Source organism: Manihot esculenta, chromosome 15, assembly GCF_001659605.2.
Source record: "Manihot esculenta cultivar AM560-2 chromosome 15, M.esculenta_v8, whole genome shotgun sequence".
Lineage (NCBI taxonomy): Eukaryota > Viridiplantae > Streptophyta > Magnoliopsida > Malpighiales > Euphorbiaceae > Manihot > Manihot esculenta.
This window is the reverse complement of record NC_035175.2, coordinates 12299884-12321925: the sequence shown is the minus strand read 5'-3', so window position 1 is coordinate 12321925 and position 22042 is coordinate 12299884. Positions and strand designations below refer to the sequence as shown.

Genomic DNA, 22042 nt, shown 5'->3' with positions numbered 1-22042 from the left:
CTCTTTTATCATATTTTATACTCATAATTGATCTAATCCCAACAATTAACTCTCTCGCCTTGTGACACTTCTCTCGGCTGTATAAACCTAGATTTGAAGTGAGAACCATATCTTAGATATCACTTGTTAGTTCTTTGACTCTTGTAAACCTATCACCTCCTTACCTTCTAAGCTCTTAGTAGTCTTCCAAATCCTTTTGTGATGTTTTGTTTAATCATTACCATCAAAATTGTTCGGCAATATACTCAAATGTAGATTCCGGCCTAGATTGAGAAATGCCATACATATAGATGCACTTCATAAAATGACTCATGAGCATTGAATCACACCATCAATGCTCTTCTCAAACCATGAATGACATATGCACTTCATTTAAATTGTTGTTGTAAATTTGGACATATTAAAAATTCAACTATTCAATATTTTCCTAAATCCACATTTTCAATTGAACTAAACCTAATCATTTCTATTTAATTTTCGTTATTCAATTTAGTTTCAATTAGTATTCTAGATTGATATTCTGAAATCCAGAAAAAATAGGATTTACAATAGTTGAGTGGGTTTGGTCTGAGAGGAGGGTGCTCCTCTCCTTTTATTCTTTTTCTTCTGTCTGCTAGTGACGTCTAACGGCCTTGCAGCTACTAGGCCACTTGTCTCTGTTATACGGATCCATACGTACGAAAGCGTCAGACGTCTGCTCCATGCTAAACGACCATTTAATTTCCCCCTGACATGCGTGTAGATAAGACTGCTAGGTGGCTGGGCCTGTTGTCCCCTCTCTTGTTAAGTCTCATGGCAGAGCTTGGAGTGGGGAGACTAAGGCTTAAGGGAAGTCCGATCCGTTTAGCAAGACTGAGTCAAGACCGAATGGGCTGGGCCGGTCCACCCTTGAGGTTTCGTGAACTTTGGACTAGTGCTGCCATTGTGGATCCGGCCTCATATTGGAGTGGTAAAACTCATCGGTCATCATAGATCAATTTAATTTTTAATTTATCAAAATTAAATTGAATTGACCAAATTCATCACCTTAATTTTAGAGCTTAAATTGAGTCTTTATAATTGTTGATTTATTTAATTAAAAAAAGCTTATATTGAAGTTACTTAACTAGCCGTGAATATTTTATAAAAATTTCCATTCTTAATTTCATTGGATGAAAATTTATTTTCCTTGAAGAAAAGAAAAGATAACTTTCCATTATTTCGTTTTTCCATTCTTCACACGTTATGAAGACCTAACCCATGGTCAAAGAACAACTGAAGCAGATTCATTAGAGAAAGGGTAAACTCGGGAAATCAGAGATGTTTCAATCAGCCACCAGTCCCCCACTCAGTTATAAATATCTCATCTTAAGGCACAAATTCTCTTTCTACGCTTCTCTACCCTCCAGAAGAAAGCCTATTTTTCTCTCTGCGAGGTGATAGAGAATCGGGGAGAGAGAGAAGAGAGGGAAGTTCATTGTTACGTTCAAAGGACCAACGCGTTTTTCGCTTTGATTGCTTCTCTCCTCAACCTCTACCGTTTGGTACGATCTCTATATTCTTCTCTTCCTTTATCATTAATCCTCAGATCTAAATCCATTCCTTTTTCCGCTGTTCTTCGCGATAACTGAGCCGAATCTAGGGTTTATCTTATATAGAGCCATTGGAAAATAGTAGAATTTTCGGTTGCATGTTTTCATTAGTCCTCTGTAAGATCTGGCGGACCACTTACTTCTTCGTCCGTTCATAATTTGGGGCGATTTGTAGCTTAGTGTTTTTCATTATAAGGTGATTATATAGTTTGTATGAATTTAGGTCTGCCCCAAATATGTTATTGATGGATTTCGTTTAGGTTTTGCTTGTTATCGGCTTTTTTTATTGTTGCGTGAATTTTTTTTTTTTAAAAATGTGTTATCGCTTATGTTAAAATTTGATGATAAGTAATCATTTTTCACTTTTGTTTCTCCTCATCCTGGTTGGTTTGTCTTCTAGGTGAAGTTGAAACAAGTGCTTCGATGTTGTAACTTGAATTTTTTCTTCTTCCTGACAATTTTACTTGATTGAGTTTGTTAGTCTACTAGTTGTTAGTTGTGTTTTTGAAATTCATGCTTTTTCTATTTAGTATCTCGTGTATAATCATGTTTACTTTCTTATTGGTTTAAATAACTTAGTTTGTTTAGTTTTATGTTTGATTATTGTAGATATGCAATTACTGGTTCAATATACCGGCCTTGTTACTAGTTTCCTACAAATTGATATATGCATATTGTTTTTGTATTGTCATTTTCTTGTTGCAGGCTTGTGTTGGTGGGTTCCTGTGCAATGGCTGCTACTGCAACTGCTTCTTCTGCTGGTCCACGGTATGCACCGGAAGACCCTACTCTCCCCAAACCTTGGAGAGGTTTAGTTGATGGCAAAACTGGTTACCTTTATTTTTGGAATCCGGAGACTAATGTTACTCAGTATGAGAGGCCTACTATCTCAGCTCATTCATCAAAGTCTTCTTCAGTGCCCATAAGTTCTTCGGTTCAAGTTCAGCAATCTTCTCGTTATGGCTACAGCCCTGTTAAAGAAGATGATAGGTATGGCCGAGGCAGTAATGGTGGATCAAAATTTGATGCTGGAGTAAAGAGTGGCCAGGCATGTGTTCTGTTTCATTTTGTCTTTAGACCTGTAACTTGACCTTGTGAGTAGTACTGTGATATGTTTCTGGTTTTAGCTACAAATGACAGCCGTCTGCTATCTATAACCTCTTGCCTATAAGAACTGAAAAGAAGTACTGGTTGTCATGTAACATCTAAAGAACCTGCTATTTAAAGCTGTTTGTTGCTAAGTGCCCTGGGCCTGGACTCACTTTAATCCATATTGTTAGGAGTTCTTGTTCACATGGCAAAAAAAATCTAACATTAGCTTTTACGATATCAATAAAATTGACAGTTCAAGCATTTCTGTATTTAGCTGGTCAGTTATCTCATATATGTTAACTTTTGAGCATCTTTTACCTTCAGCCATCTTAAACAAGTAGTAAATTTCTAACATGTATGTTAAGTGATGCTTTGTCTGTGGTGTGGAGCATAGTTTTTGGTGCTCCTACATTTCGAGGCCAGTAGGCATTAGGCCTAGCACATCAAGTGGCAACTCAATTGGGAGTTAAGGCACACATCTTTTTCCATGCTCAAGAGTGAAGATGTGTGCCTTTATTGTATGTTAGCTGCCATTGTTTTTTCTGTTTTCTTGGATGTTATTTGTTTCATATTATTTATATTGATTGGGTATTTTTATATGGTGTCTTGTCTTGGCACCAATTAGATTGAAAGCAACAAAAAAGGAGCAAAGAGAAGATTGGATAAATGTTGTGACTTCTTCAATTGAAAATAACACCATAAAATGTGAATTGTACCAAAAAAGAAAGAAAGGACGATGATGTTTCTATACCTCTTGTAAAGAGCTCTGCACCCCCAGCATGTCTGTTTGTCTAATGTTCTCTCCATCCTTATGTAATCACTATTCACTAATTAGGTTATTGCCTTCTGTTTTTGCATTCCCTTTTACCTCCCCCCCCCCCCTCTTATATCCTCTCTCTTGCTCTCTTGTACTTTTGTCTCTTCCACTATTTTATTAATTCACCTACTTAATCTTCATTTTTTTTACCATAAGGAGATGAGTGCCATTCTTTTTTTTTTTTTTCTTGAATATTCATTTCAATATTTTTTTCTTCCCTATATCTCTTAGTCCTGTGTTCTAGAATATGGATCCTAGTAATTCTAGCATTAATAATTCCATAAGGGATCCTGCATTGACACATTCTTGTTAAATCCATAGGGATTTGTAACTGCAGATTAATTATATTAGTAGTTGTCTTTTGAATTTATTCTTGTAATTTTTCAATTGGTTTTTTCTTTGGAGCTCCAGTCTCAAAGGTGTGTGCATTTGCCATATGCCTTGCATGTAGGTTCTGGGATTCCATTGCCAGTAGGGTACTTTCACCGATAATAATTATTTTGTGCTAACATGGGCTGATGTTTTGTGCTCTTAAAATTGCATCAGATTGCGAGAGGTGGAGCAGTTCAATCTCAAAATTTTCCAGGTGGAACTGACAATGGACCTGCTGGATCTTCTGCTAGAGGACATGGATCATCTGCCGGAGGAAGTGTTCTCCCTGTGGAGGCTTATCGTCGTCGGCATGAAATTACTGTCACTGTGAGCTTTGGAACTTTTTACTGGACTTTGTTTTGGTGGTGTTTACTCATTTCATGTGTTGCTTACACCGAGCAATTTTACTTTTACATATGAGGCATGAATTATGAGCGCTTAGTTAATTTATCTTTTTGATAATTAGAAGAATTCACTAAAGGGAAATAGTGGAGTCCAAACTCAAATAATTAAATTCATTTGCAGCAGCAGTAACCAAGAAAATCTACAACATCCTAGTTTTCATGTAGAAGCACTTGAACTATTCCAAAAACTAATGTTGCCTAGACTAACCAAATGTTTAGTTTGAACATGGGAACTGCTTCTTTTTTTGCTCTTTTGGCACTTCTCCTGTGTTAAGGCTTATAGAATCTGTAACACTTGGTTGTACCAGATGTTTTGCATGGTCATTATTCCACAGTTCTTATACTATGTTCTGTATAATGATTTCTATAATGCCAAGAATAAGATGGTCCTGTTGTTAGCTTAAATCTCCCTCTTGCCAAAATTCTCTCTTCTTCTTGGTCCTAGTTTCCACATTATTACAACCTGTTTTTTATTTTATTGGGGCATAATAATTTGTCTTTTCAGTGCATGTATAGTTGGATGTAACTACTTCTAACATGATAGTAGGTGGTTGATGGATTGTTTAGATGCATGTTCGTAATTTATTTATTGTCGCTGGCTATTGGTCTTGCTTGTTTTGTTTTCTTTTGGATTTTTTTAACTCTTCCACAGATGCTAATTTGTTTAAACCCTGATGTTAGGGAGATGAAGTGCCCCCACCTCTTACATCATTTGAAGATACTGGTTTTCCTTCTGAGATTCTGAGAGAGGTATGGACTTCCATTTTCTTTACTGTTAGTATCTGCATGCAATTCTTATGGGCCAAGTTTCTTGTAAGTTAGCAAAAATATGAGTTTTTATTTGTTTTGTGCAAAGTTCTGTATTGCTGGAGGTCCAGTGTTGAGTTTCAGATTCGTTAATATGTTTGCCATCTGTACTTTTTGTCGCAGGTGCGATATTTGCTCCTCGGAGGAGCTAATGTCGTACGCTGTGGTGCCCTCTCTTTGGGGGCCTTGCATATAATTTGGAGCGCCCTTATTCGGTCAACCATTTTTGTGAAGGGCTTTCCGAAACACCCATGTTCGTGGCTGGGACTGCTGTTGGTGATGGTTTAGTCTGCCACTAGGTCCAGACGGAAGAAGAGGCCTCCTCATGCTCCAGCTTGCATCAGCAAGCATTTGCCGACTGCATATGGGGGATGATGCTTCTTCTGCCATTACCACTGCTCTATAAGCCCAAAGAAAATCAACCAGAAATCTTAAGCCAGTATATTGGCTTATGGGAGTTGCTGGATTTTTGCTTTTCCAGGTACACAATGCAGGGTTCTCTGCCCCAACTCCAATTCAGGCACAATCGTGGCCAGTTGCTTTGCAGAGCAGAGATATAGTTGCCATTGCTAAGACAGGCTCGGGTAAGACTTTAGGTTACTTGATTCCTGGGTTTATGCATCTCAAGCGCTGCCGTAATGATGCACAGCTGGGTCCAACTGTGTTGGTATTGTCGCCAACAAGAGAGTTGGCAACACAGATACAGGATGAAGCTGTAAAGTTTGGGAAGTCATCAAGAATTTCATGCACGGTATGCCACTCGAGGCTATTTTTTAAAATGTATATATTTGGGTGCATTGTGATTTTTATGATTTATATCATAGATGTCTTCCTCGGATTCTCTTTTTGTGTCAGTTGATGTCTTTGCATATGCACTCAGAGATACAAACACATGGCCAAAAAAAAGATAACTGTTGCTTGGACAAGTCTCCTTTTATTTGTCTTGTTATCTTGCTAAAGTGAAATTATGATCACACGTTACAACCTGATGTTTTAATTAATCCTTCTCTGCTTTTCTTTCTCTTGATAAGTTAGTATTTTACTAAATATCATTTATTTTGAATGAGCTTTCAAAGGAATACAATACTCGTACTTTTGGAGAAAACTAGAATACCTTGAACCAATTCTAATGTGTAAGAATTCATAATATTGGAGTTCAGTGTACTCATGCATTTTCAGAGTCATTCTTTAATTGAGAACTCCTTGATTTAATCTTAGATGTTTATGTCTGTCATTGAGTTATTGATGTTAGTGATATGATTTGTTTTTGTGTTGAAGTGCTTATATGGAGGAGCACCAAAGGGACCCCAGTTGAAAGAACTAGACAGAGGAGCAGATATTGTGGTTGCTACACCTGGCCGTTTGAATGACATACTTGAAATGAGGAGAATTAGCCTTAGCCAAGTTTCTTACCTTGTACTAGATGAAGCTGATCGGATGTTGGACATGGGTTTTGAACCTCAGATACGTAAGATTGTAAAAGAGGTGCCTGCTCGTCGCCAGACTCTCATGTACACTGCAACTTGGCCGAAGGAAGTTCGGAAAATTGCAGCAGATCTACTGGTCAATCCTGTTCAAGTTAATATTGGCAACGTGGATGAACTTGTGGCTAACAAGTCAATAACACAGGTGTGCAATAAACCATTCATGATCAATTCTTGATGTATGTTAAACCAAATAAACATCTTTGCTATGCTAGAAGTACTTGTCTGCCTGCATGGTGGCAATGATTGATTGTTAAATAATTTAGTCATAATGTTCCATTTATGCTGCCGTCTTGCAGTATATTGAAGTATTGGCACCCATGGAGAAGCATAGAAGGTTGGAGCAGATATTACGGTCTCAAGAACCTGGATCAAAGATTATTATTTTTTGTTCAACAAAAAAGATGTGTGATCAACTTGCTCGCAATCTTACTCGCCAGTTTGGAGCTGCTGCTATTCATGGAGATAAATCGCAGGGTGAGAGGGATTATGTTCTGAATCAGTTCCGCACAGGAAGGTCTCCAGTGCTTGTAGCCACAGATGTTGCTGCTCGAGGACTGGACATTAAAGACATCAGGTTGGTTGTTGTGCTGTTGTCATATATGCTGGTATTATTAGGATGTTAGGAAGTGCAAGTTATAAAATGGATCTTTGCTTGATAGAGTGATAAAGTTAAGCAAGTTGTAACTGGATCTTTGATTGTTTTATCTGGAGAAAATAATTTACTGGGTAAGTGTGGGGACTGGGGATATAAATGAGATGATGCATCTTCATTTGAGTTACCAAGCTGTGACCAAGCGAGACAAGGGAGTTATTTTATGCATGCTTAAGAACAATGCAATCCTCTTTTTTTTTTTTTTTTTCATAATTTATTCTTCCTTCCAACCTGATACTTGGGGTCTGCATTTCTCATGCGCTAATGCAATTACTTATGTCATACCTTTTCATTATCCCTGTGGGGAAATAAAAATAAGTCATGGATATAACCAATTGTTGATTTATTACAGGGTGGTCATCAACTATGATTTCCCTACTGGAGTGGAGGATTATGTTCATAGGATTGGGAGGACTGGGAGGGCTGGTGCTACTGGAGTTGCTTACACGTTCTTTGGTGACCAGGATTCTAAGTATGCTTCAGATCTCATCAAAGTCTTGGAAGGGGCAAACCAGCGGGTCCCTCCAGAGATTCGTGATATGGCTTCTCGTGGTGGTGGGGGGATGGGCAGGCCTAGACGTTGGGGTTCTGCTCCTGGTGGACGTGATGGGGGGCGTGGTGGACGTAGTGATTTTGGTTATGGGGGACGAGATGGGGGAAGAGGCAGTAGTTGGGGAATGTCTAATTCCTCTTCCAGCAGGCCAGAAAAAGGAGGTGGCCGTGGATATGAGCACGTGTCCCGAGACAGGTACATGGCTATGTTTATTACCCTCTGAGTTTTTTATTATGATTTGGATTGCTCTTGGAAGTAAAGTGAGTTTAATCTACTATAACAACCCCCCCCCCCCCCCCCCCCCCCTGTTCTTTGACAAGGGTTAGCTGGCAGAGCTTTTTTTTCCCTATTGTTCCTTTTGATTAGTTTATTTATGGAGTAGCACCACTATTTTGCCTTTTCATGGAACAATTGTCTTTTCTTTTGGCCCCCTAAATTGTTCTGTGTATTTAATCTCCAAATTCTATGTATTGCATGGCTTTTATTCTGTAAAATTTTTATTTTTCATGTTGTTATCAGAATATTTCCATTCCTTCTCTTGTTGTGAAAATTGTATTATGGTCTATGCTATGCGCTGTTCTTATTTTGAGTGTGAACATGGAAGTGCTCTCGTGGTGTTTAAATATTTATTTCTGTTGGAAATGGCTTCTCTGCTGTGTATGGACAGATATGGTGGGTACAGTGATAGCTATGATAGAGGTCGTGGTCATAGTCGGAGCCCTGATAGGCATGACAGGGTTCCACCAACACGTGAACGGTCTCCAGTGCAGAGTTTTCACCAGGCAATGATTGAAAGAGGTCGAGCAACCTCACCAGCACAATACCAAAGGGAGAGGTCAAGATCCCCTCGTGGTGGTGGCAACAATTCTCACAAGGTACCCAATCGCGAACGGTCTCCAGCCTGCAGTTTTCACCAGGCTATGATGGAAAGAAGTCAGGCATCCCCACCATCTCATACCCAGAGTGGGAGGTCAAGATCCCCTTATGGTGGAGGCAGCAGTTCTCAGAAGGTATCCACTCGTGAACAGTCTCCTGTTCGCAGTTTTCACCAGGCTATGATGGAAAGAAACCGGGCATCACCACCATCTCATAGCCAGAGTGGTAGGTCAAGATCCCCTTCTAATGGCAGTGGCAGTAGTTTCCACACAGCAATGGCAGAAAAAGGCCGTTCGTCATCAAATGATGTCCAGCAGGATCGAGGAAGATCAACTGGAAGTGAACACGAGGACAGAGCATATAATGATGCGTCAAGATCTCGTTTTGGAGAGGAAGAAGAGGAAGGCATGATTCCTGCTGATGAGGATGGCATAATACCACCAGATGATGAAGGCATGTATGGAGGGGCAGATGGAAACTTCCATTGTTCTTAGATCATAGCTTATAACCTTAATGATGATTTGATATATTCCTGGTGCCATCCTCTTCTCCTCTTCTTTTCTTTTTTTTTTTTTTTTCTGTTGGAAGTAGGTGTTGAAGTGTTAACAGAGGGAAGTGCTGGGATGGATAGAAACTAGTTGATTTTTAGTGATGCTCCACCTAGTTTTAAGGGTAAAAAAACCAAGGCAGGTGCATCCTTTTGTCACTGATTCCGTTGGTTGTTTTTTGGGGGGAAAGTATGGGAAGTGTATGTATCACGAGGATGAAATGTAGTATAAAGATGATGGATAATATTTGTCTTGTAATGTTTTTATCACTCAGCATAATGATATAGAAATCCTCGTCGGATTGTGGAATTCTGTGCTAATCTGTCTGCAAGACCATCAACAAGAATATAATGTTTTGTCGAGTGAGATTAGAACTTGCGCCTTCTTTATACCCTGGCTCTTCGGATGTCACATTCGTGAGCCTTTTTTCAAATCATGCAAAAATGAGAAAATATTATTAAAATCATGCAGGATCTGAAAATATTTTCGAATCTTGTGTGTCAACCAAGTATGTTCGGCAGTCAGACTGTTGAACACGCAAGTTCGACACGCAAGTTCGACAGTGAGAGAGTCGAATTTCATGTTGTTCGCCAGCCATGGTGGCGAACAAGCAGAACAGTGAATTTCATGTTGTTCGCCAGCCATGGTGGCGAACAAGCAGAACAGTGCCGCTCTCTATCTGATCGTCATCTCTCTTTTTCTTCTTCTTCTCCACCTTTCCTCAGTTCGTTTTCTCTGCAATCTCTCTGATCGTCATCTCCCTTTTTCTTCTTCTTCTCCACCTTTCCTCAGTTCGTTTTCTCTGCAAAATGATGAGAAATCAAATATAGTCTCTGCAAATCCCGAGAAACAATCCATCAATCTAATATATCTATCTGATATATATTTTTTATTGAATTTGATGGGCAACGGCGTTACCAAAATCAGCCACTGTTGTGTTGTCTCAGGGGACATCTCTCGCCGGCATGACATCGCCGTTTATGTCAGCGATCACCTTCACAGGTCATTCCTTCTGTTATATACACATACAATCTAATCCATCTCGCTTATCCAACTCAAAAATCCACTCCGACGAAACGACGACATTCGTCTCTATCTCTGGTGCCTCTGTAAGCGCTAATACTTCAACGACTCTGAGGCTTCCGCTTTTGAAAGCTTCGACTCTTTCTTTTCAGTCCCTCTTCAGCCCATCCCTCTGTAATCGCACGTATCGCCCGCTTTAATCACTCTTCGGCACCGAACATGCCACTGCTCCGGTGGCACTGGTGCCGAACAAGCAGTGTTCGCCACCCATGGTGGCGAACAAGCAATGTTCGCCACTATGGCTGGCGAACAACATGTAGTTCGACTCTCTCACCGTCGAACTTGCGTGTTCGGCAGTATGACTGCCGAACACGTATGGTTGACACACAGGATCCGAAAATATTTTCGAATCCTGGATGATTTTAATAATATTTTTTCATTTTTGCATGATTTGAAAAAAAGCTCCACATTCGTCAATTTCGTTCAATCAGACGACTGGATTATGTAAGCTGAAATCTATTGTCTTGATAATAATGGTAGATAGGTAGTTTTGCTTGTTCTCCTACTCTTAACTGTGTTTCGATAAGCTCTTTGTATCTTAAAAAGGTCCCGAACTTTACAAGTATTGACATATTTCAATGTAAGATGTGAAATGAACTGAAATTAGTTCATAAAAAGTACAAATTATTACTTAGTCCAGTGATTAAAAAAGAATCATTAGTTGTTTTTAGATCTCAAAAAATTTATTAAATTTATTAATTAGTTTTTTCTTTATTAGTTTTAATTGTTAAGTGCAATATAAGGTCATAAGTAATTAATTTATCCGTTAATACTTAAAACTAATAAGTTTTTTTTTTTTTTTTAATGTTATTGAGACCGAATAATATTTACTAAGTGTTTTTTTTTTCGATAATTTGTGGTTCAATTCTATTAAAATAATTTCGTCAATCCACTTCCAATTCAATGTTAGATCGACCCGCCCGTTGATAACTCATCTTAGGATGTGCATCGTCCAACTATTATTATTATTATTCTTACCACAATCAAAATATGATTCGACTGAAAAAGAAATCACAGATTTCCTCTGCTCGGTTAAAGAGAATCTCTTCAAACTTTTAAGCTCATTCTCTTCGGGTCTAGTTGAAGTTTCGGATAGGGGTTGCTTTGCCCCATGGGGCAGGGGAAATCAGGTCCTTTTAGCCAAATGGGAGATTTATCTCCCTTGTATTTTCTTTTGCAGATCTAACCCACGGATTGAGAGGGCTCTTTTGGGATCTATTTGTTTTGATGCAAGAAGGCCCTCCAAGCCTGGTTAGTGGTTATAGGAGGCTTGTTGAAGGTCAGAGGAAAACATCTACAAAATGTGTGGAAATGGCCCTCCATAGCTATAGGAGATGCAACTGCACTGCCTCTAGTTCTGAGCTATTGCAGACTGATACTTCATAGCTAGAGAATTGCAATGGATCTGTTCTCTAGGTATATTTGTTTTATGTTTGTTTTTTTGTGCAGTGGGGCATGCATGAGAAAATCTGAAGTTGGAATTGAGGCTCGTTGTGCCAAACCATGGTCGTGAACTAAGAAAAGAGTCCTTCCATTAGGCTGGAAATGGGCAACTGCATAGTCATTGAGCCGTCTTTGTTTTCGGAGATACTTGCGTAGATCTACTACGTCTCGGTCTGGAATACTTGCTGTTCATGGTTGTTAGAGGATGTTTTCTCCAAGGATGTGAGATTGTCGTGAGGAGGATATCTCAGGGATTTCTCTCTGCCTGATCTCATTGATGAATTCTATCCTTCGATATTGAGGCCTTTACCGGTTATTCTGTGGTTTCTTGAGAGCTTGGTTACAAAGTGCAATTACTAATTTGGCCTTCAGTTATCACAAATTCTTTTTTTTTTTTTGGAACGACGTAAAAATGCATTACAAGACCGTAGAAATGGAATTAAAGTACAAAATCTTAATAAATAAAGGCTATTGGTTAAAAAACACCACAATTTTACATTTAATCAAATTTTTAATTTTAAATAAGAAAATTTAAACTTTTAAATTTGTTAGCCAATTATTAAAATAATTTATCAAATTGAATTGAAAATCTAAAATTTTACGTTTAATCACGATTATAAGTATAATTTTCTAACATTGGATTTAAACTTTTTATTTTTTATTTATAATTATAGCCAATTCTCAATATAATTTTGATAAATATTTAGTTAAATACATATAATTAATTGTAATTAACCACAGTATTTAACTTTTATTATTTTAATAACTAATGTTTATAATCTAATTAATTATATACCCTAAGAAATATTTAACTTATTCTAATTCCTAATTTAAAATTTTAAAATTTCTAATTTAAAATTAGTTAGATTTAGAAATTCATTTAAAATGGAGAATTTTTATCATCTAATTAACCATATACCTTTTAAACATATTTAACTTTTATTGTATTAATTTCTAATTTAATTTTTAAAATCCCTAATTAAAATTAGTTAGATTTAGAGATTCATTTAAAATGTGAAATTTTTATAATCTAATTAATCATATACCTTTAAAAATATTTAAGTTTTATTGTATTAATTCCTAATTTAAACTTTTGAAATCCCTAATTTAAAACTAATTAGACTTAGAGATTCATTCAAAATAAATATTTCATATTTCAAATTAGGGATTTGAATAATAAGAGTTTAAGTAAATTATGTGGTTAATTAGAATTAAAGAATTTAGTATATATATTTAATAAATATTTAAAAAGGTAAATTAGTATCATGTAGTATGAGATTTGCACCTATTTCAAATTGGTTAAAATTATTTTGAGAGTTGGCTATAATTACCAAAAAGGTAAAAGTTTAGATCCAATATTAAAATTGTGGTTATAATTGTGATTAAATATAAAATTTTAGATTTTTCAATCCAATTTGATAAATTATTTTAATAATTTGCTATAATTACAACAAATTTAAAAATTTGAGCTTTTTTATCCAAAATTAAAAACTTTTTATTATAATTGTGTTTTTTTAAGCCAATAGTCCATGACTCATAACCAGGTAAAATGAGTTCTGAAAAATTTTTTACATCTTTAAACACATTTTTATTATAGAATGTATCTGTAAATCGCCTTATTAGATTAATAGATATACACTCAAATTATAGACACATTCTAAAATGTCAATCATATAAGTTTGGATATTCCATGGAGCTAGATTAGGAGAATGTGAAAAAGAAAAATATACCATAAAGAAATCTGTCTCGCAAATGATATCGTGAAAACTCTAATCCAATAACCTAACTACTTTTCTAAGCGCAAGAATTTCTCAAACTGCCGGTAAATAATACTAAATTTTTTTTGCCAAACCAATGAGAAAAGTTTCAATTTGATTTCTTGCAACTACAACAATTACTTTCAAAAAAAATTGACTTGTCCAAGTCATATCGTAATTAAGTTTAATGATGTCAAGGAAAATTGACTTGTCCAAATCATATCGTAATTAAGTTTAATGATACCAATCAGAGGAGACTCCAGTTAATCAATTTAAAGACACGATGAAAACAACACTACAAAATACCCGCTAAAATCTATTGACAATACTACGGTTTTAAGTGACACTATTGATTTGGTTCATGGTTGCATAAGGGGCAATAATATATTTATTTTAATAAAAAAATAATGTTGGTATATATTTTAAACTCTAAGTGTTGAAATAACTAGAAGAGAAAAAGGGCTAAGAAGCAGAAGCGGAAGCAGAAGCGGAAGCAAAAGAAGGAAAGGGCGTAGGAAAGGATTTTGCAATTTAGTGACTGAGGTTTGGTAGCATCCGTCGTCGTTTCAGTGTTCTTATCTTGCTTGTTGTTTTTGTTTGATTTCATTTTGGTTGTTTCCCCTGCTTAGGATAAGGGTTTGGCCTCTGTCTCCTCTTAGTTGACCCTCAGCAAGAGTGGATAGGTGTTATTTTTAGTTTAGTTTTGTTCTTTTCATTCTTATAGGCTCCTGGCATTTGGTAACAAGGGAGTCTGTCTTTCTGGACCTGAGATGAGGTGAGTAGCATAGGCCTCCTTACCATGTGACGTTAGCATCTCGGGATCATACTGCCTGCCATGTCCAGTGACCTTTGCTCTTTTGCTCTCGGGTTGAGAATTGTGGATTATTTCATGAGTTGTGGATATATTGTGGGATGGAGTTATGGTCGGTTATATTTTTAATCAAGACACCGAATGGATAAAAAAATAAATAGTTAATGATTTTTTTCAAAACTTTAACTACAAAGAAAATAATAGAATTTAAATGAACTGAGAGGTATGGATGTGAAAAAGAAAATAATTATAAAGAAATAGAAGAGGGCATGATAGTGCTTATCTGAAACCCGCCATAGGTTTTCAAATAATTTAAATGGAATTATATATTTTAATTATAAGTGAAATTTTGATGTTTGGTTTACGAGAAAGTAAAGGAAAAGTAGATTTTGATGAATTAAGGATTTCAATTCATTTAGAGATTTCAATTTAGTTATTTCGAAGGTTTTAAATAAGATTTAACCGTAGTTTAATTATTAAAGTTGTAGTTTAATTGTTCACGGTTTAAATATTGAGATATAAAAATATATTTTTCTGAAAATATTTAAATTATTTTATTTAATAAATTAAAAATATAATTAATTAAAAAATTCACTAAATTCTAATAAAATTAATTTGAGCTCGTAATTAAAATTATAACTAATATTAAAATTATGATTAAAATTAAAAGAACATAAAAGTGTGAAAAAAAAAATTGAATTATTTTTTCTAATATGACATAAACAAAATAAACGAGATGAAACATTCATGAAAATTGCTATTCCTTTCCTACTGCTAGACTCAAGTTTAAATTCTCACTTCTTCGGTTTCTTCCTTAAAAATAAAAAAAAATTATGATAAATTATATTTTAATCTCAATAATTTGATAAAATTTACACATTAATCACTTTAATTTTTTAAATCATGCTTTTATTTTTATAATATTTTAAAATATTAACAAATTATTATCTATACAGTGAGTTAAATTCTTTTATTGTATTTACGATTTTATGAGCGTATACGAATCGAGCTGAATTTAGTTTTGAAGAGTTGTTTGTTAAAATTTTTTTGTGCTCGAATCAAACTTGAGATTTGTTTATTTTAAATTCGAGTCAAATATTAATAAGTTAAAATTTGACTAATTTAGCAAATGAGTGAGTCGAGTTTTTATTTAGTTTAATTTTAAATATTTTATAAATAATTTAATTTATTTAAATATAATGAGTTTTAGTCAAAAATTAATTAAAACTAATAAATTTAAAATTAAATAATTTTAGTTAAATAAATATATATACACATTACATCACAAACTTATAAAAAATAAATTCTTAAATTTTAATCATCTCAATATTTACGAGTTTTAAAAGTATAATTACACTTTGTATAGCTAAATTTTAAAAATTTTAAATTTGACTAAAAAAATATATACAAGATTTTGAATTTATTTCTTTTATAATATTAATCTTAAACTATTTAACCAAACTATTCACAAACTTATTCCTTAACTTGGTCAAAAATTTATAAACGAGCAGTATACTATGGAGATTAAATTTGACTTGTTTACTAAATTAGCCTAAAAATTAAATTTGAGTTTGACTCATTTAAAAATCGAGTCGAGACCGATCAAATTTTTATCAAATCAAATTTCAAATATCTCACAAACATATTTATTTATTTATTTATAGCCCAACACCATTTAATCCAGATAATTTACATTTCAATATTTTAATTTATATAATTTAAATATATAAAACAAATAATTAAGTGCTTAAAAAATAATACAACAATATTGATTAATTATATTTTTCATTGATTTTTTCTTAATTAAAAGAACGAAATGGCTGGAATGAAAACTAATGTGTAAGTTTCACAGTAATTAAATTGTAATTTACCTAATAAATAATAAACTAAACTGAATTTATATCTTTTTTAATTTTCCTATTTTCATTTTTATAAGAAAAATCAACCAACTGAATATATAATTTACATTATTTTTATAATATACTATTTATATTATTAAAGTTCAGTTAATCCAACCAAATTTCTTACTGAAAATATTAATTTTTATTTCATTTGATTAATTAGTCTAATTCATAAGTTGTAATCACCTCAGATATTTTTTAAAGAAAATTTAATTTATAAAAATATCTTATAAATATAAATTTATAAATATTTAAACTACAAAATAAACTTATAATGAGAAATAGTGTAACCGTATATATTTATTTAATTATGATTTAATTTAGTAATTAATGAGTGAGGGATTGAATTATAAACCAAATAGGAAAGGCATTAATGATTCAGTTACAAACAGAAAGATGCTTTTGCTTTGACAAATGGCTCAGACAATCCTTCTTCCAGGTTTTTCAACCTCCTCAATTTAAAATAAAATAATAATAATTAAAAAAAAAAAAAAAAACAAAAGACAAAGAATATGGTTACAATTTTTCAATAAAGAGCTACCTACCAAATTCCTCAATTTCCCTGTCATAAAAAAAATATTTTTTCTATTTATACGAATAAGTGAAAAATATCGAATTATTTATCTCAATATTTATTAATTTTTAATAGTAATAAAAAAATATTATTAATATTATCTAAATATAAACATTTTATTTTGAGATAAATAATAATAATTAGGTATAGCATAGACTTGGAATTTTTATAAATGATGGATCAAATTAAGTATATATTTGTTGGGAGTAATTTCATTTTTTAATAATAATAATAATTTTACAGTAATAATCAATACTTTGACCAAAATTTCCACTTGTCATATAGAGTCTTTGACCACATACCTTAGTTTCCAAGTATGAAAAAATAGCATTTAAAGCAAAAATAACAATTTTCCCTCAAGATTTGTTTCAAAGGGAATGAGTTGGCAACTGTAAATTAACTTACCATTTGGGAAAACTCATTTAAAAAATTTACCCAGTTTTCACCAAAATCAAAATTCAAGAAAACTATTTTCTAAATTTTTTTTAATAAAATAATATATAAATTAAAATTATGATATCTCCTATCTATAAGTAAATTTTGATAACTTAATATTTTAATAAATAAACGTATAAATACGGGTAAGAAATTTCCATAATTGTATTCTACATCGTTTAATCTTCACCCTGTGATGGTAATCTATAGTCTTTGTGATCATCAAAAAGCTGAGGTTTAAACGATAAACAATTTTATTTATTTATTTATTTTTTATTACTTACCTATCTGTTGAAGCTGTAACCAAGGGCTGCACATGGTCGCCAAGTGTCCTTAAATCTGACCCGTAATTTTCCTAAAATACAAGACCTTATAACGACCTAATGATTATCGAGTCTTTTTATTTTATTTTATTTTATTTATTATTATTATTATTATTATTTATTTTTTGGTCTAAGCAGCTAAGTAATACAAAAAGATGGAAGCTCAAAAGTCATTAGCAACAAGCAATATTAACCCTTGCGGTATAGTATCATCAAGGGCTAAAAATTTGCCAAATGTGCACTTATTATGCCCATTTTCATACACAGAAAATTAGAAATTAACCCTTATTGCTCAAATACATTAAACCCTCCTTCCTTTCTTGTTCTCTCACTCTCACTCACTCTCTCTCTCTCTCTCTCTCTGCTGCATGGAGCTTGACAGAAAGTTGAGAGAAGAATTCCCTTACCTTTCAAGCCTTCTCTCTGATTTTCCCTTGAAACATGAGATAGAAAGTGGATTTTCCTCCCATGAAGCTCCCTTCTCTTCTAATAAGGGATTATTTCAGAGCATTCACCATCTTGATCATCATAATCTCCACCTACCATCACCTTTCAATTCTCAGTACCATCTTGATCATTTTACCATTGAAGGCTCCTCAAAGAATCCCTTTCTGGGGGTTTCAGCGACATGCATCGATCCTTTGGAGCCTCTTCCAAATGGGTTCTCTAGTGATCTAAATGCTTTTGTTTCTGCAGCTTTGTTGCCAGCCAATGGTGGAGAATCTGGATATGATCACAGGCCCTTGCATGGAAGTTTGCAGAGAAGATCTTTTGGGGATTATAATCCTCAAAAATTTGATGAAGCTAATGATCCATTGGGTCAAAAGCTCACTTATCATCATCAGTCTCTGAATATGAGATCGATGAATCTTGCTAAGTTACCAGATGAGGTCTCATGCATAACTGGAGATAATGGGTATGGCAAGGAAGCTGATCACAGGAAAGACCAAAGGTTTCAGATTAAAAAAGATGGAAAAGTTCACAAGAAAGCGCAAATAATCAAAGGCCAATGGACTCCTCAAGAAGACAGGTACCAGAATTTTTCATTAGGGTTTCATGTTTAGAAGTAATTTACATGTATTTTTTGAGCTGAACTGAGCTTGTGAGATGATTCTTCTTCTCCATCTGCAGAATGTTAGTGCACTTGGTGAAACAGAATGGAGTAAAGAAATGGTCTCAGATTGCTAAGATGATGGAAGGAAGAGTAGGGAAACAGTGCAGAGAGAGATGGCACAATCATTTGAGGCCAGACATCAAGGTTAATTTCTCCCCCTCTTCTTCTTCTATTGCTTTTTCCCCCATTTTTCATAGATCAATTTTACCTTTCTGAATCACATCGATACACATCTGTGTTTTAGAGATGATAATTACTCTCAATTCGACTACAATCACACTCAATTTATTTAAGTTTTAATATTTTGAGGTGATTATAAATTTTTTTTTGTTTTAATTCTCAAAAAACTTTTTTCCATCTCTCATCGATCAAATTCACTTTCCTGAATCATATCTGTGTTTCGAAAATGATAATTACTCTCGGTTCGACCATAATCACATTCATTTTATTCAATTTTTTTAATCATATTTTAGCTTAATATTGTGATACGGTTATGAAAAATTTTCTTCATTTTATTTTAGAATTTTTTTTTCGTAGATCAAATTCACTGTTCTAAATCATATCGATGTATATTTACTTTAGAGATATATTTTTTCTCAATTTGACTATAATTGTACTCAATTTATTTAATTTATTTAATTCTTATTTTATTTTAATATTATGATGCAATTGCAAAAATATCTTTTTTACTTCAATTCATAAAATTCTTTTCATCATTTTTCATCAATCAAATTTACCATCTTAAATTATGTCGATATATATTTATCTTTTGGAAATGATAAATATTTTTAGTTTGGCCACGGTCATACTTAATTTATTTAAATTCTATTTTATCTTAATATTATAATGTAATTTTGAAAAAATCTTTTTGTTTCAATTCTCAAAAATCCTTTTTCTATTTTTTATCGATTAAATTAACCTTCTTGAATCATATCGATAAATATTTATATTTTAAACAAAAATGACAGTTATGTTTGATTCGAACACGATTGCACTCAATTTATTTAAAATTTTGATGTTATTTTATGTTAATATTATAATGCTATTGTGGAAAAATCTTTTTGTTTCAATATGCTTTTTCCCATTTTTCATCAATCAAATTTACCTTTTCAAGTATAGAGAATCTCTTTGTTTCGATTTTCAAAATGTTGTTTTGATAATAATATAAAAAATCAATTTATTTTTATAGTATTTTAATATTATAATTTTAATACAAAATGCATTGTTATTTAAGTTTATATTACAAATCAAAATTTTAAAACATTTCTTAAGCAACTTTTGTAGATTGCTTCACTGAAGAATTAGCGAAATACTACACAAAATTGATAAAATGGTGTTAAATAATACTAGAGAAGACCTAAAAGAAAATGAAATGAATAGAGATTATTACATTGGTTTTGTGTCCTTTTGTGAAGGATGTAAACACTTGCCTTGTTAATTATTTTGTCTTTTCGAAATTGACAACGCATGGACATGCAAAGTGACGAGTGCCAGATTGGACTAGGATTATCTAAAACAGATTTCGTCAGAATAATAAACTATAAAATGCCAAATTTATCCTTAGAAATTCTTCTATTGTCATGTAAAAACTCTCCATTTCTATGGGTATTTTAGGTAATATACTCATCATAAAGTAAAGAACCCTAGCTACCTAGAAACCTTTTTTTTTTTTTTTTTGGAAGTTTTTAAAGGTTGCTAGCTAGATTGATGACAATGTGTTGATGAACATGCAGAAAGATGCTTGGACTGAAGAAGAAGACGAAATTCTAATTGAAGCCCACAAAGAAATAGGAAACAGATGGGCTGAAATAGCCAAAAAATTACCTGGAAGAACAGAAAACACCATCAAGAACCACTGGAATGCAACCAAAAGAAGGCAATTTACCAGGCGAAAAGGGAAGGAAGCAAACTCAAAACCCACCATCTTGCAGTGCTACATCAAGAATCTAACTTCATCTTCAGCTACTAATCATCATCAAGAAAACAATAATCCACAGGATTATCTCCACAAGGAGACCTCTGTTTCCTCAGCTGATCATCATCATCACCTGCTGAAATTCCCATCATCATCACTAATGCATTGTGATCACAACGAGGGACCCAACAAGTTTTGTGTGGACACAAACTTCTTGTTCAATGATAGTTATGGGTTTGCGTCGTCGTCGCTTGAAGAGATTCCCTGTACTTCTGTGGTTGACGAGAGCAATTTGGAGTATGAGATATCCTTGGAACTGTATAGTCTGATGAAGGGCGCTGCCGCACCGGCGAAAGAGGAGATGGATTTGCTGGAGATGATCACCCAGTGAAGCCATTAATCAGTTTAAGTTCTTGTCGTGCTTCCATGCATGCAGTCTAGAATTGGCTTCAAGTAGTACTAATGGTACATTTGTTCGTCTGCTTTTTTTTTTTCCTTCTTTTTTAGTTGATGCTTTTTTGTGCTGGCTTGTTTTAATTTCTGCTCTTTATAAATATATATATATAATATAAAGAAATATTTCTTGGACTTCCAATTATTCGAGGGATTTTAATTATTAATTTAACTATTTCATTCGTTACAGAATTAGCGTTTTGCCGGTAAAATTAATCCGATCGTAAATATATCTAATTAAATTTAACAGATATCATATTTTACTCTTAATTTTCATTTAATAAAAAAACTATTTCATTGGCCTTCCATAATTTTTAAAATTCTTAGATTCGTGAATCATATTAATAATTTAGTAATTATTAAGTTTTTGCACACAGATAAGTTTTAATCCCTTTTCCTATAAGAAAATAATAATTATTTAATCATAATAAGTGACCACGTAATTTTAGATATTCTAAAGATAATAAATAAAAAAATTAAAATAAATAATTTATAATTTTAACAAAATTAAAATAAAAAAAAATAAATTATTAAATTTTAAAAAGATATGAACGTATATATTAATTTTGATATATTTTTTATATATAAAAGCAAATTATTTTTTTACTATTTAAAGCATATATTATAATATAGTTATGAAAATCGGACCGTACCAAATGGTACGTCAGACCAATTTAACTTGCAAACCGGCTGGATTTTGTGTGAACCAAAAATTTGGACCATTTGATTCTAATTTTCTTAATCTAACCGATCTCTCCAATTTACAAAAAGAAAATGCTTTTTGCGGGTACCAGAAATTCATCCTGATACCTCCTAAATCCTAATGCAACCATTAGCCTTTGCCATCTAAATAAATCCATTAATTTGATATTTGTTTTGCACTTAATTTTTATCATAACAAAATTTATTATATACTTTTTAAATACACTCAAAATAATTTAAAAAAAAAAAACATTTAAATAAGTTGTTCTTTTAGCCTTTAGTTGTCAGTCTTTAAAATAAAACAATGATAGTAAAATTACTAATGTGGTAGTAACTTATCGCTGACATCCTC

The 22042-nt window shown here is 33.2% G+C and overlaps 2 protein-coding genes across 2 annotated transcripts; both read left to right on the top strand.

Moving 5' to 3' along the window:
• The first annotated feature begins 1360 nt into the window (after positions 1 to 1360).
• On the top strand, positions 1361 to 9499 carry LOC110601534 (DEAD-box ATP-dependent RNA helicase 14). The gene is made up of 9 exons (XM_043951097.1): positions 1361 to 1523; positions 2277 to 2619; positions 4027 to 4179; positions 4938 to 5006; positions 5545 to 5814; positions 6342 to 6692; positions 6847 to 7124; positions 7555 to 7950; positions 8423 to 9499. The coding sequence occupies exons 2-9, from the start codon at positions 2302 to 2304 to the stop codon at positions 9123 to 9125; spliced, it is 2538 nt and encodes an 845-aa protein (XP_043807032.1). The 5' UTR covers positions 1361 to 1523; positions 2277 to 2301; the 3' UTR covers positions 9126 to 9499.
• An 8375-nt stretch (positions 9500 to 17874) lies between these two features.
• On the top strand, positions 17875 to 21057 carry LOC110602015 (transcription factor MYB98). The gene is made up of 3 exons (XM_021739446.1): positions 17875 to 18536; positions 18638 to 18764; positions 20354 to 21057. The coding sequence occupies exons 1-3, from the start codon at positions 17875 to 17877 to the stop codon at positions 20924 to 20926; spliced, it is 1362 nt and encodes a 453-aa protein (XP_021595138.1). The 3' UTR covers positions 20927 to 21057.
• The last annotated feature ends 985 nt before the right edge of the window (positions 21058 to 22042 follow it).

What these genes read in the sequence shown, in the direction of transcription:
- LOC110601534 (XM_043951097.1), top strand. Translation starts at nt 2,302, where the DNA reads ATGGCTGCTACTGCAACTGCTTCTTCTGCTGGTCCACGGTATGCACCG. An exon ending in CTTCTGAGATTCTGAGAGAG is followed by an intron (nt 5,007 to 5,544) that starts GTATGGACTTCC and finishes TTGCTTTTCCAG; the next exon opens with GTACACAATGCAGGGTTCTC. An exon ending in GAGCACGTGTCCCGAGACAG is followed by an intron (nt 7,951 to 8,422) that starts GTACATGGCTAT and finishes GTGTATGGACAG; the next exon opens with ATATGGTGGGTACAGTGATA.
- LOC110602015 (XM_021739446.1), top strand. Translation starts at nt 17,875, where the DNA reads ATGGAGCTTGACAGAAAGTTGAGAGAAGAATTCCCTTACCTTTCAAGC. An exon ending in TGGACTCCTCAAGAAGACAG is followed by an intron (nt 18,537 to 18,637) that starts GTACCAGAATTT and finishes CTCCATCTGCAG; the next exon opens with AATGTTAGTGCACTTGGTGA. An exon ending in ATTTGAGGCCAGACATCAAG is followed by an intron (nt 18,765 to 20,353) that starts GTTAATTTCTCC and finishes ATGAACATGCAG; the next exon opens with AAAGATGCTTGGACTGAAGA.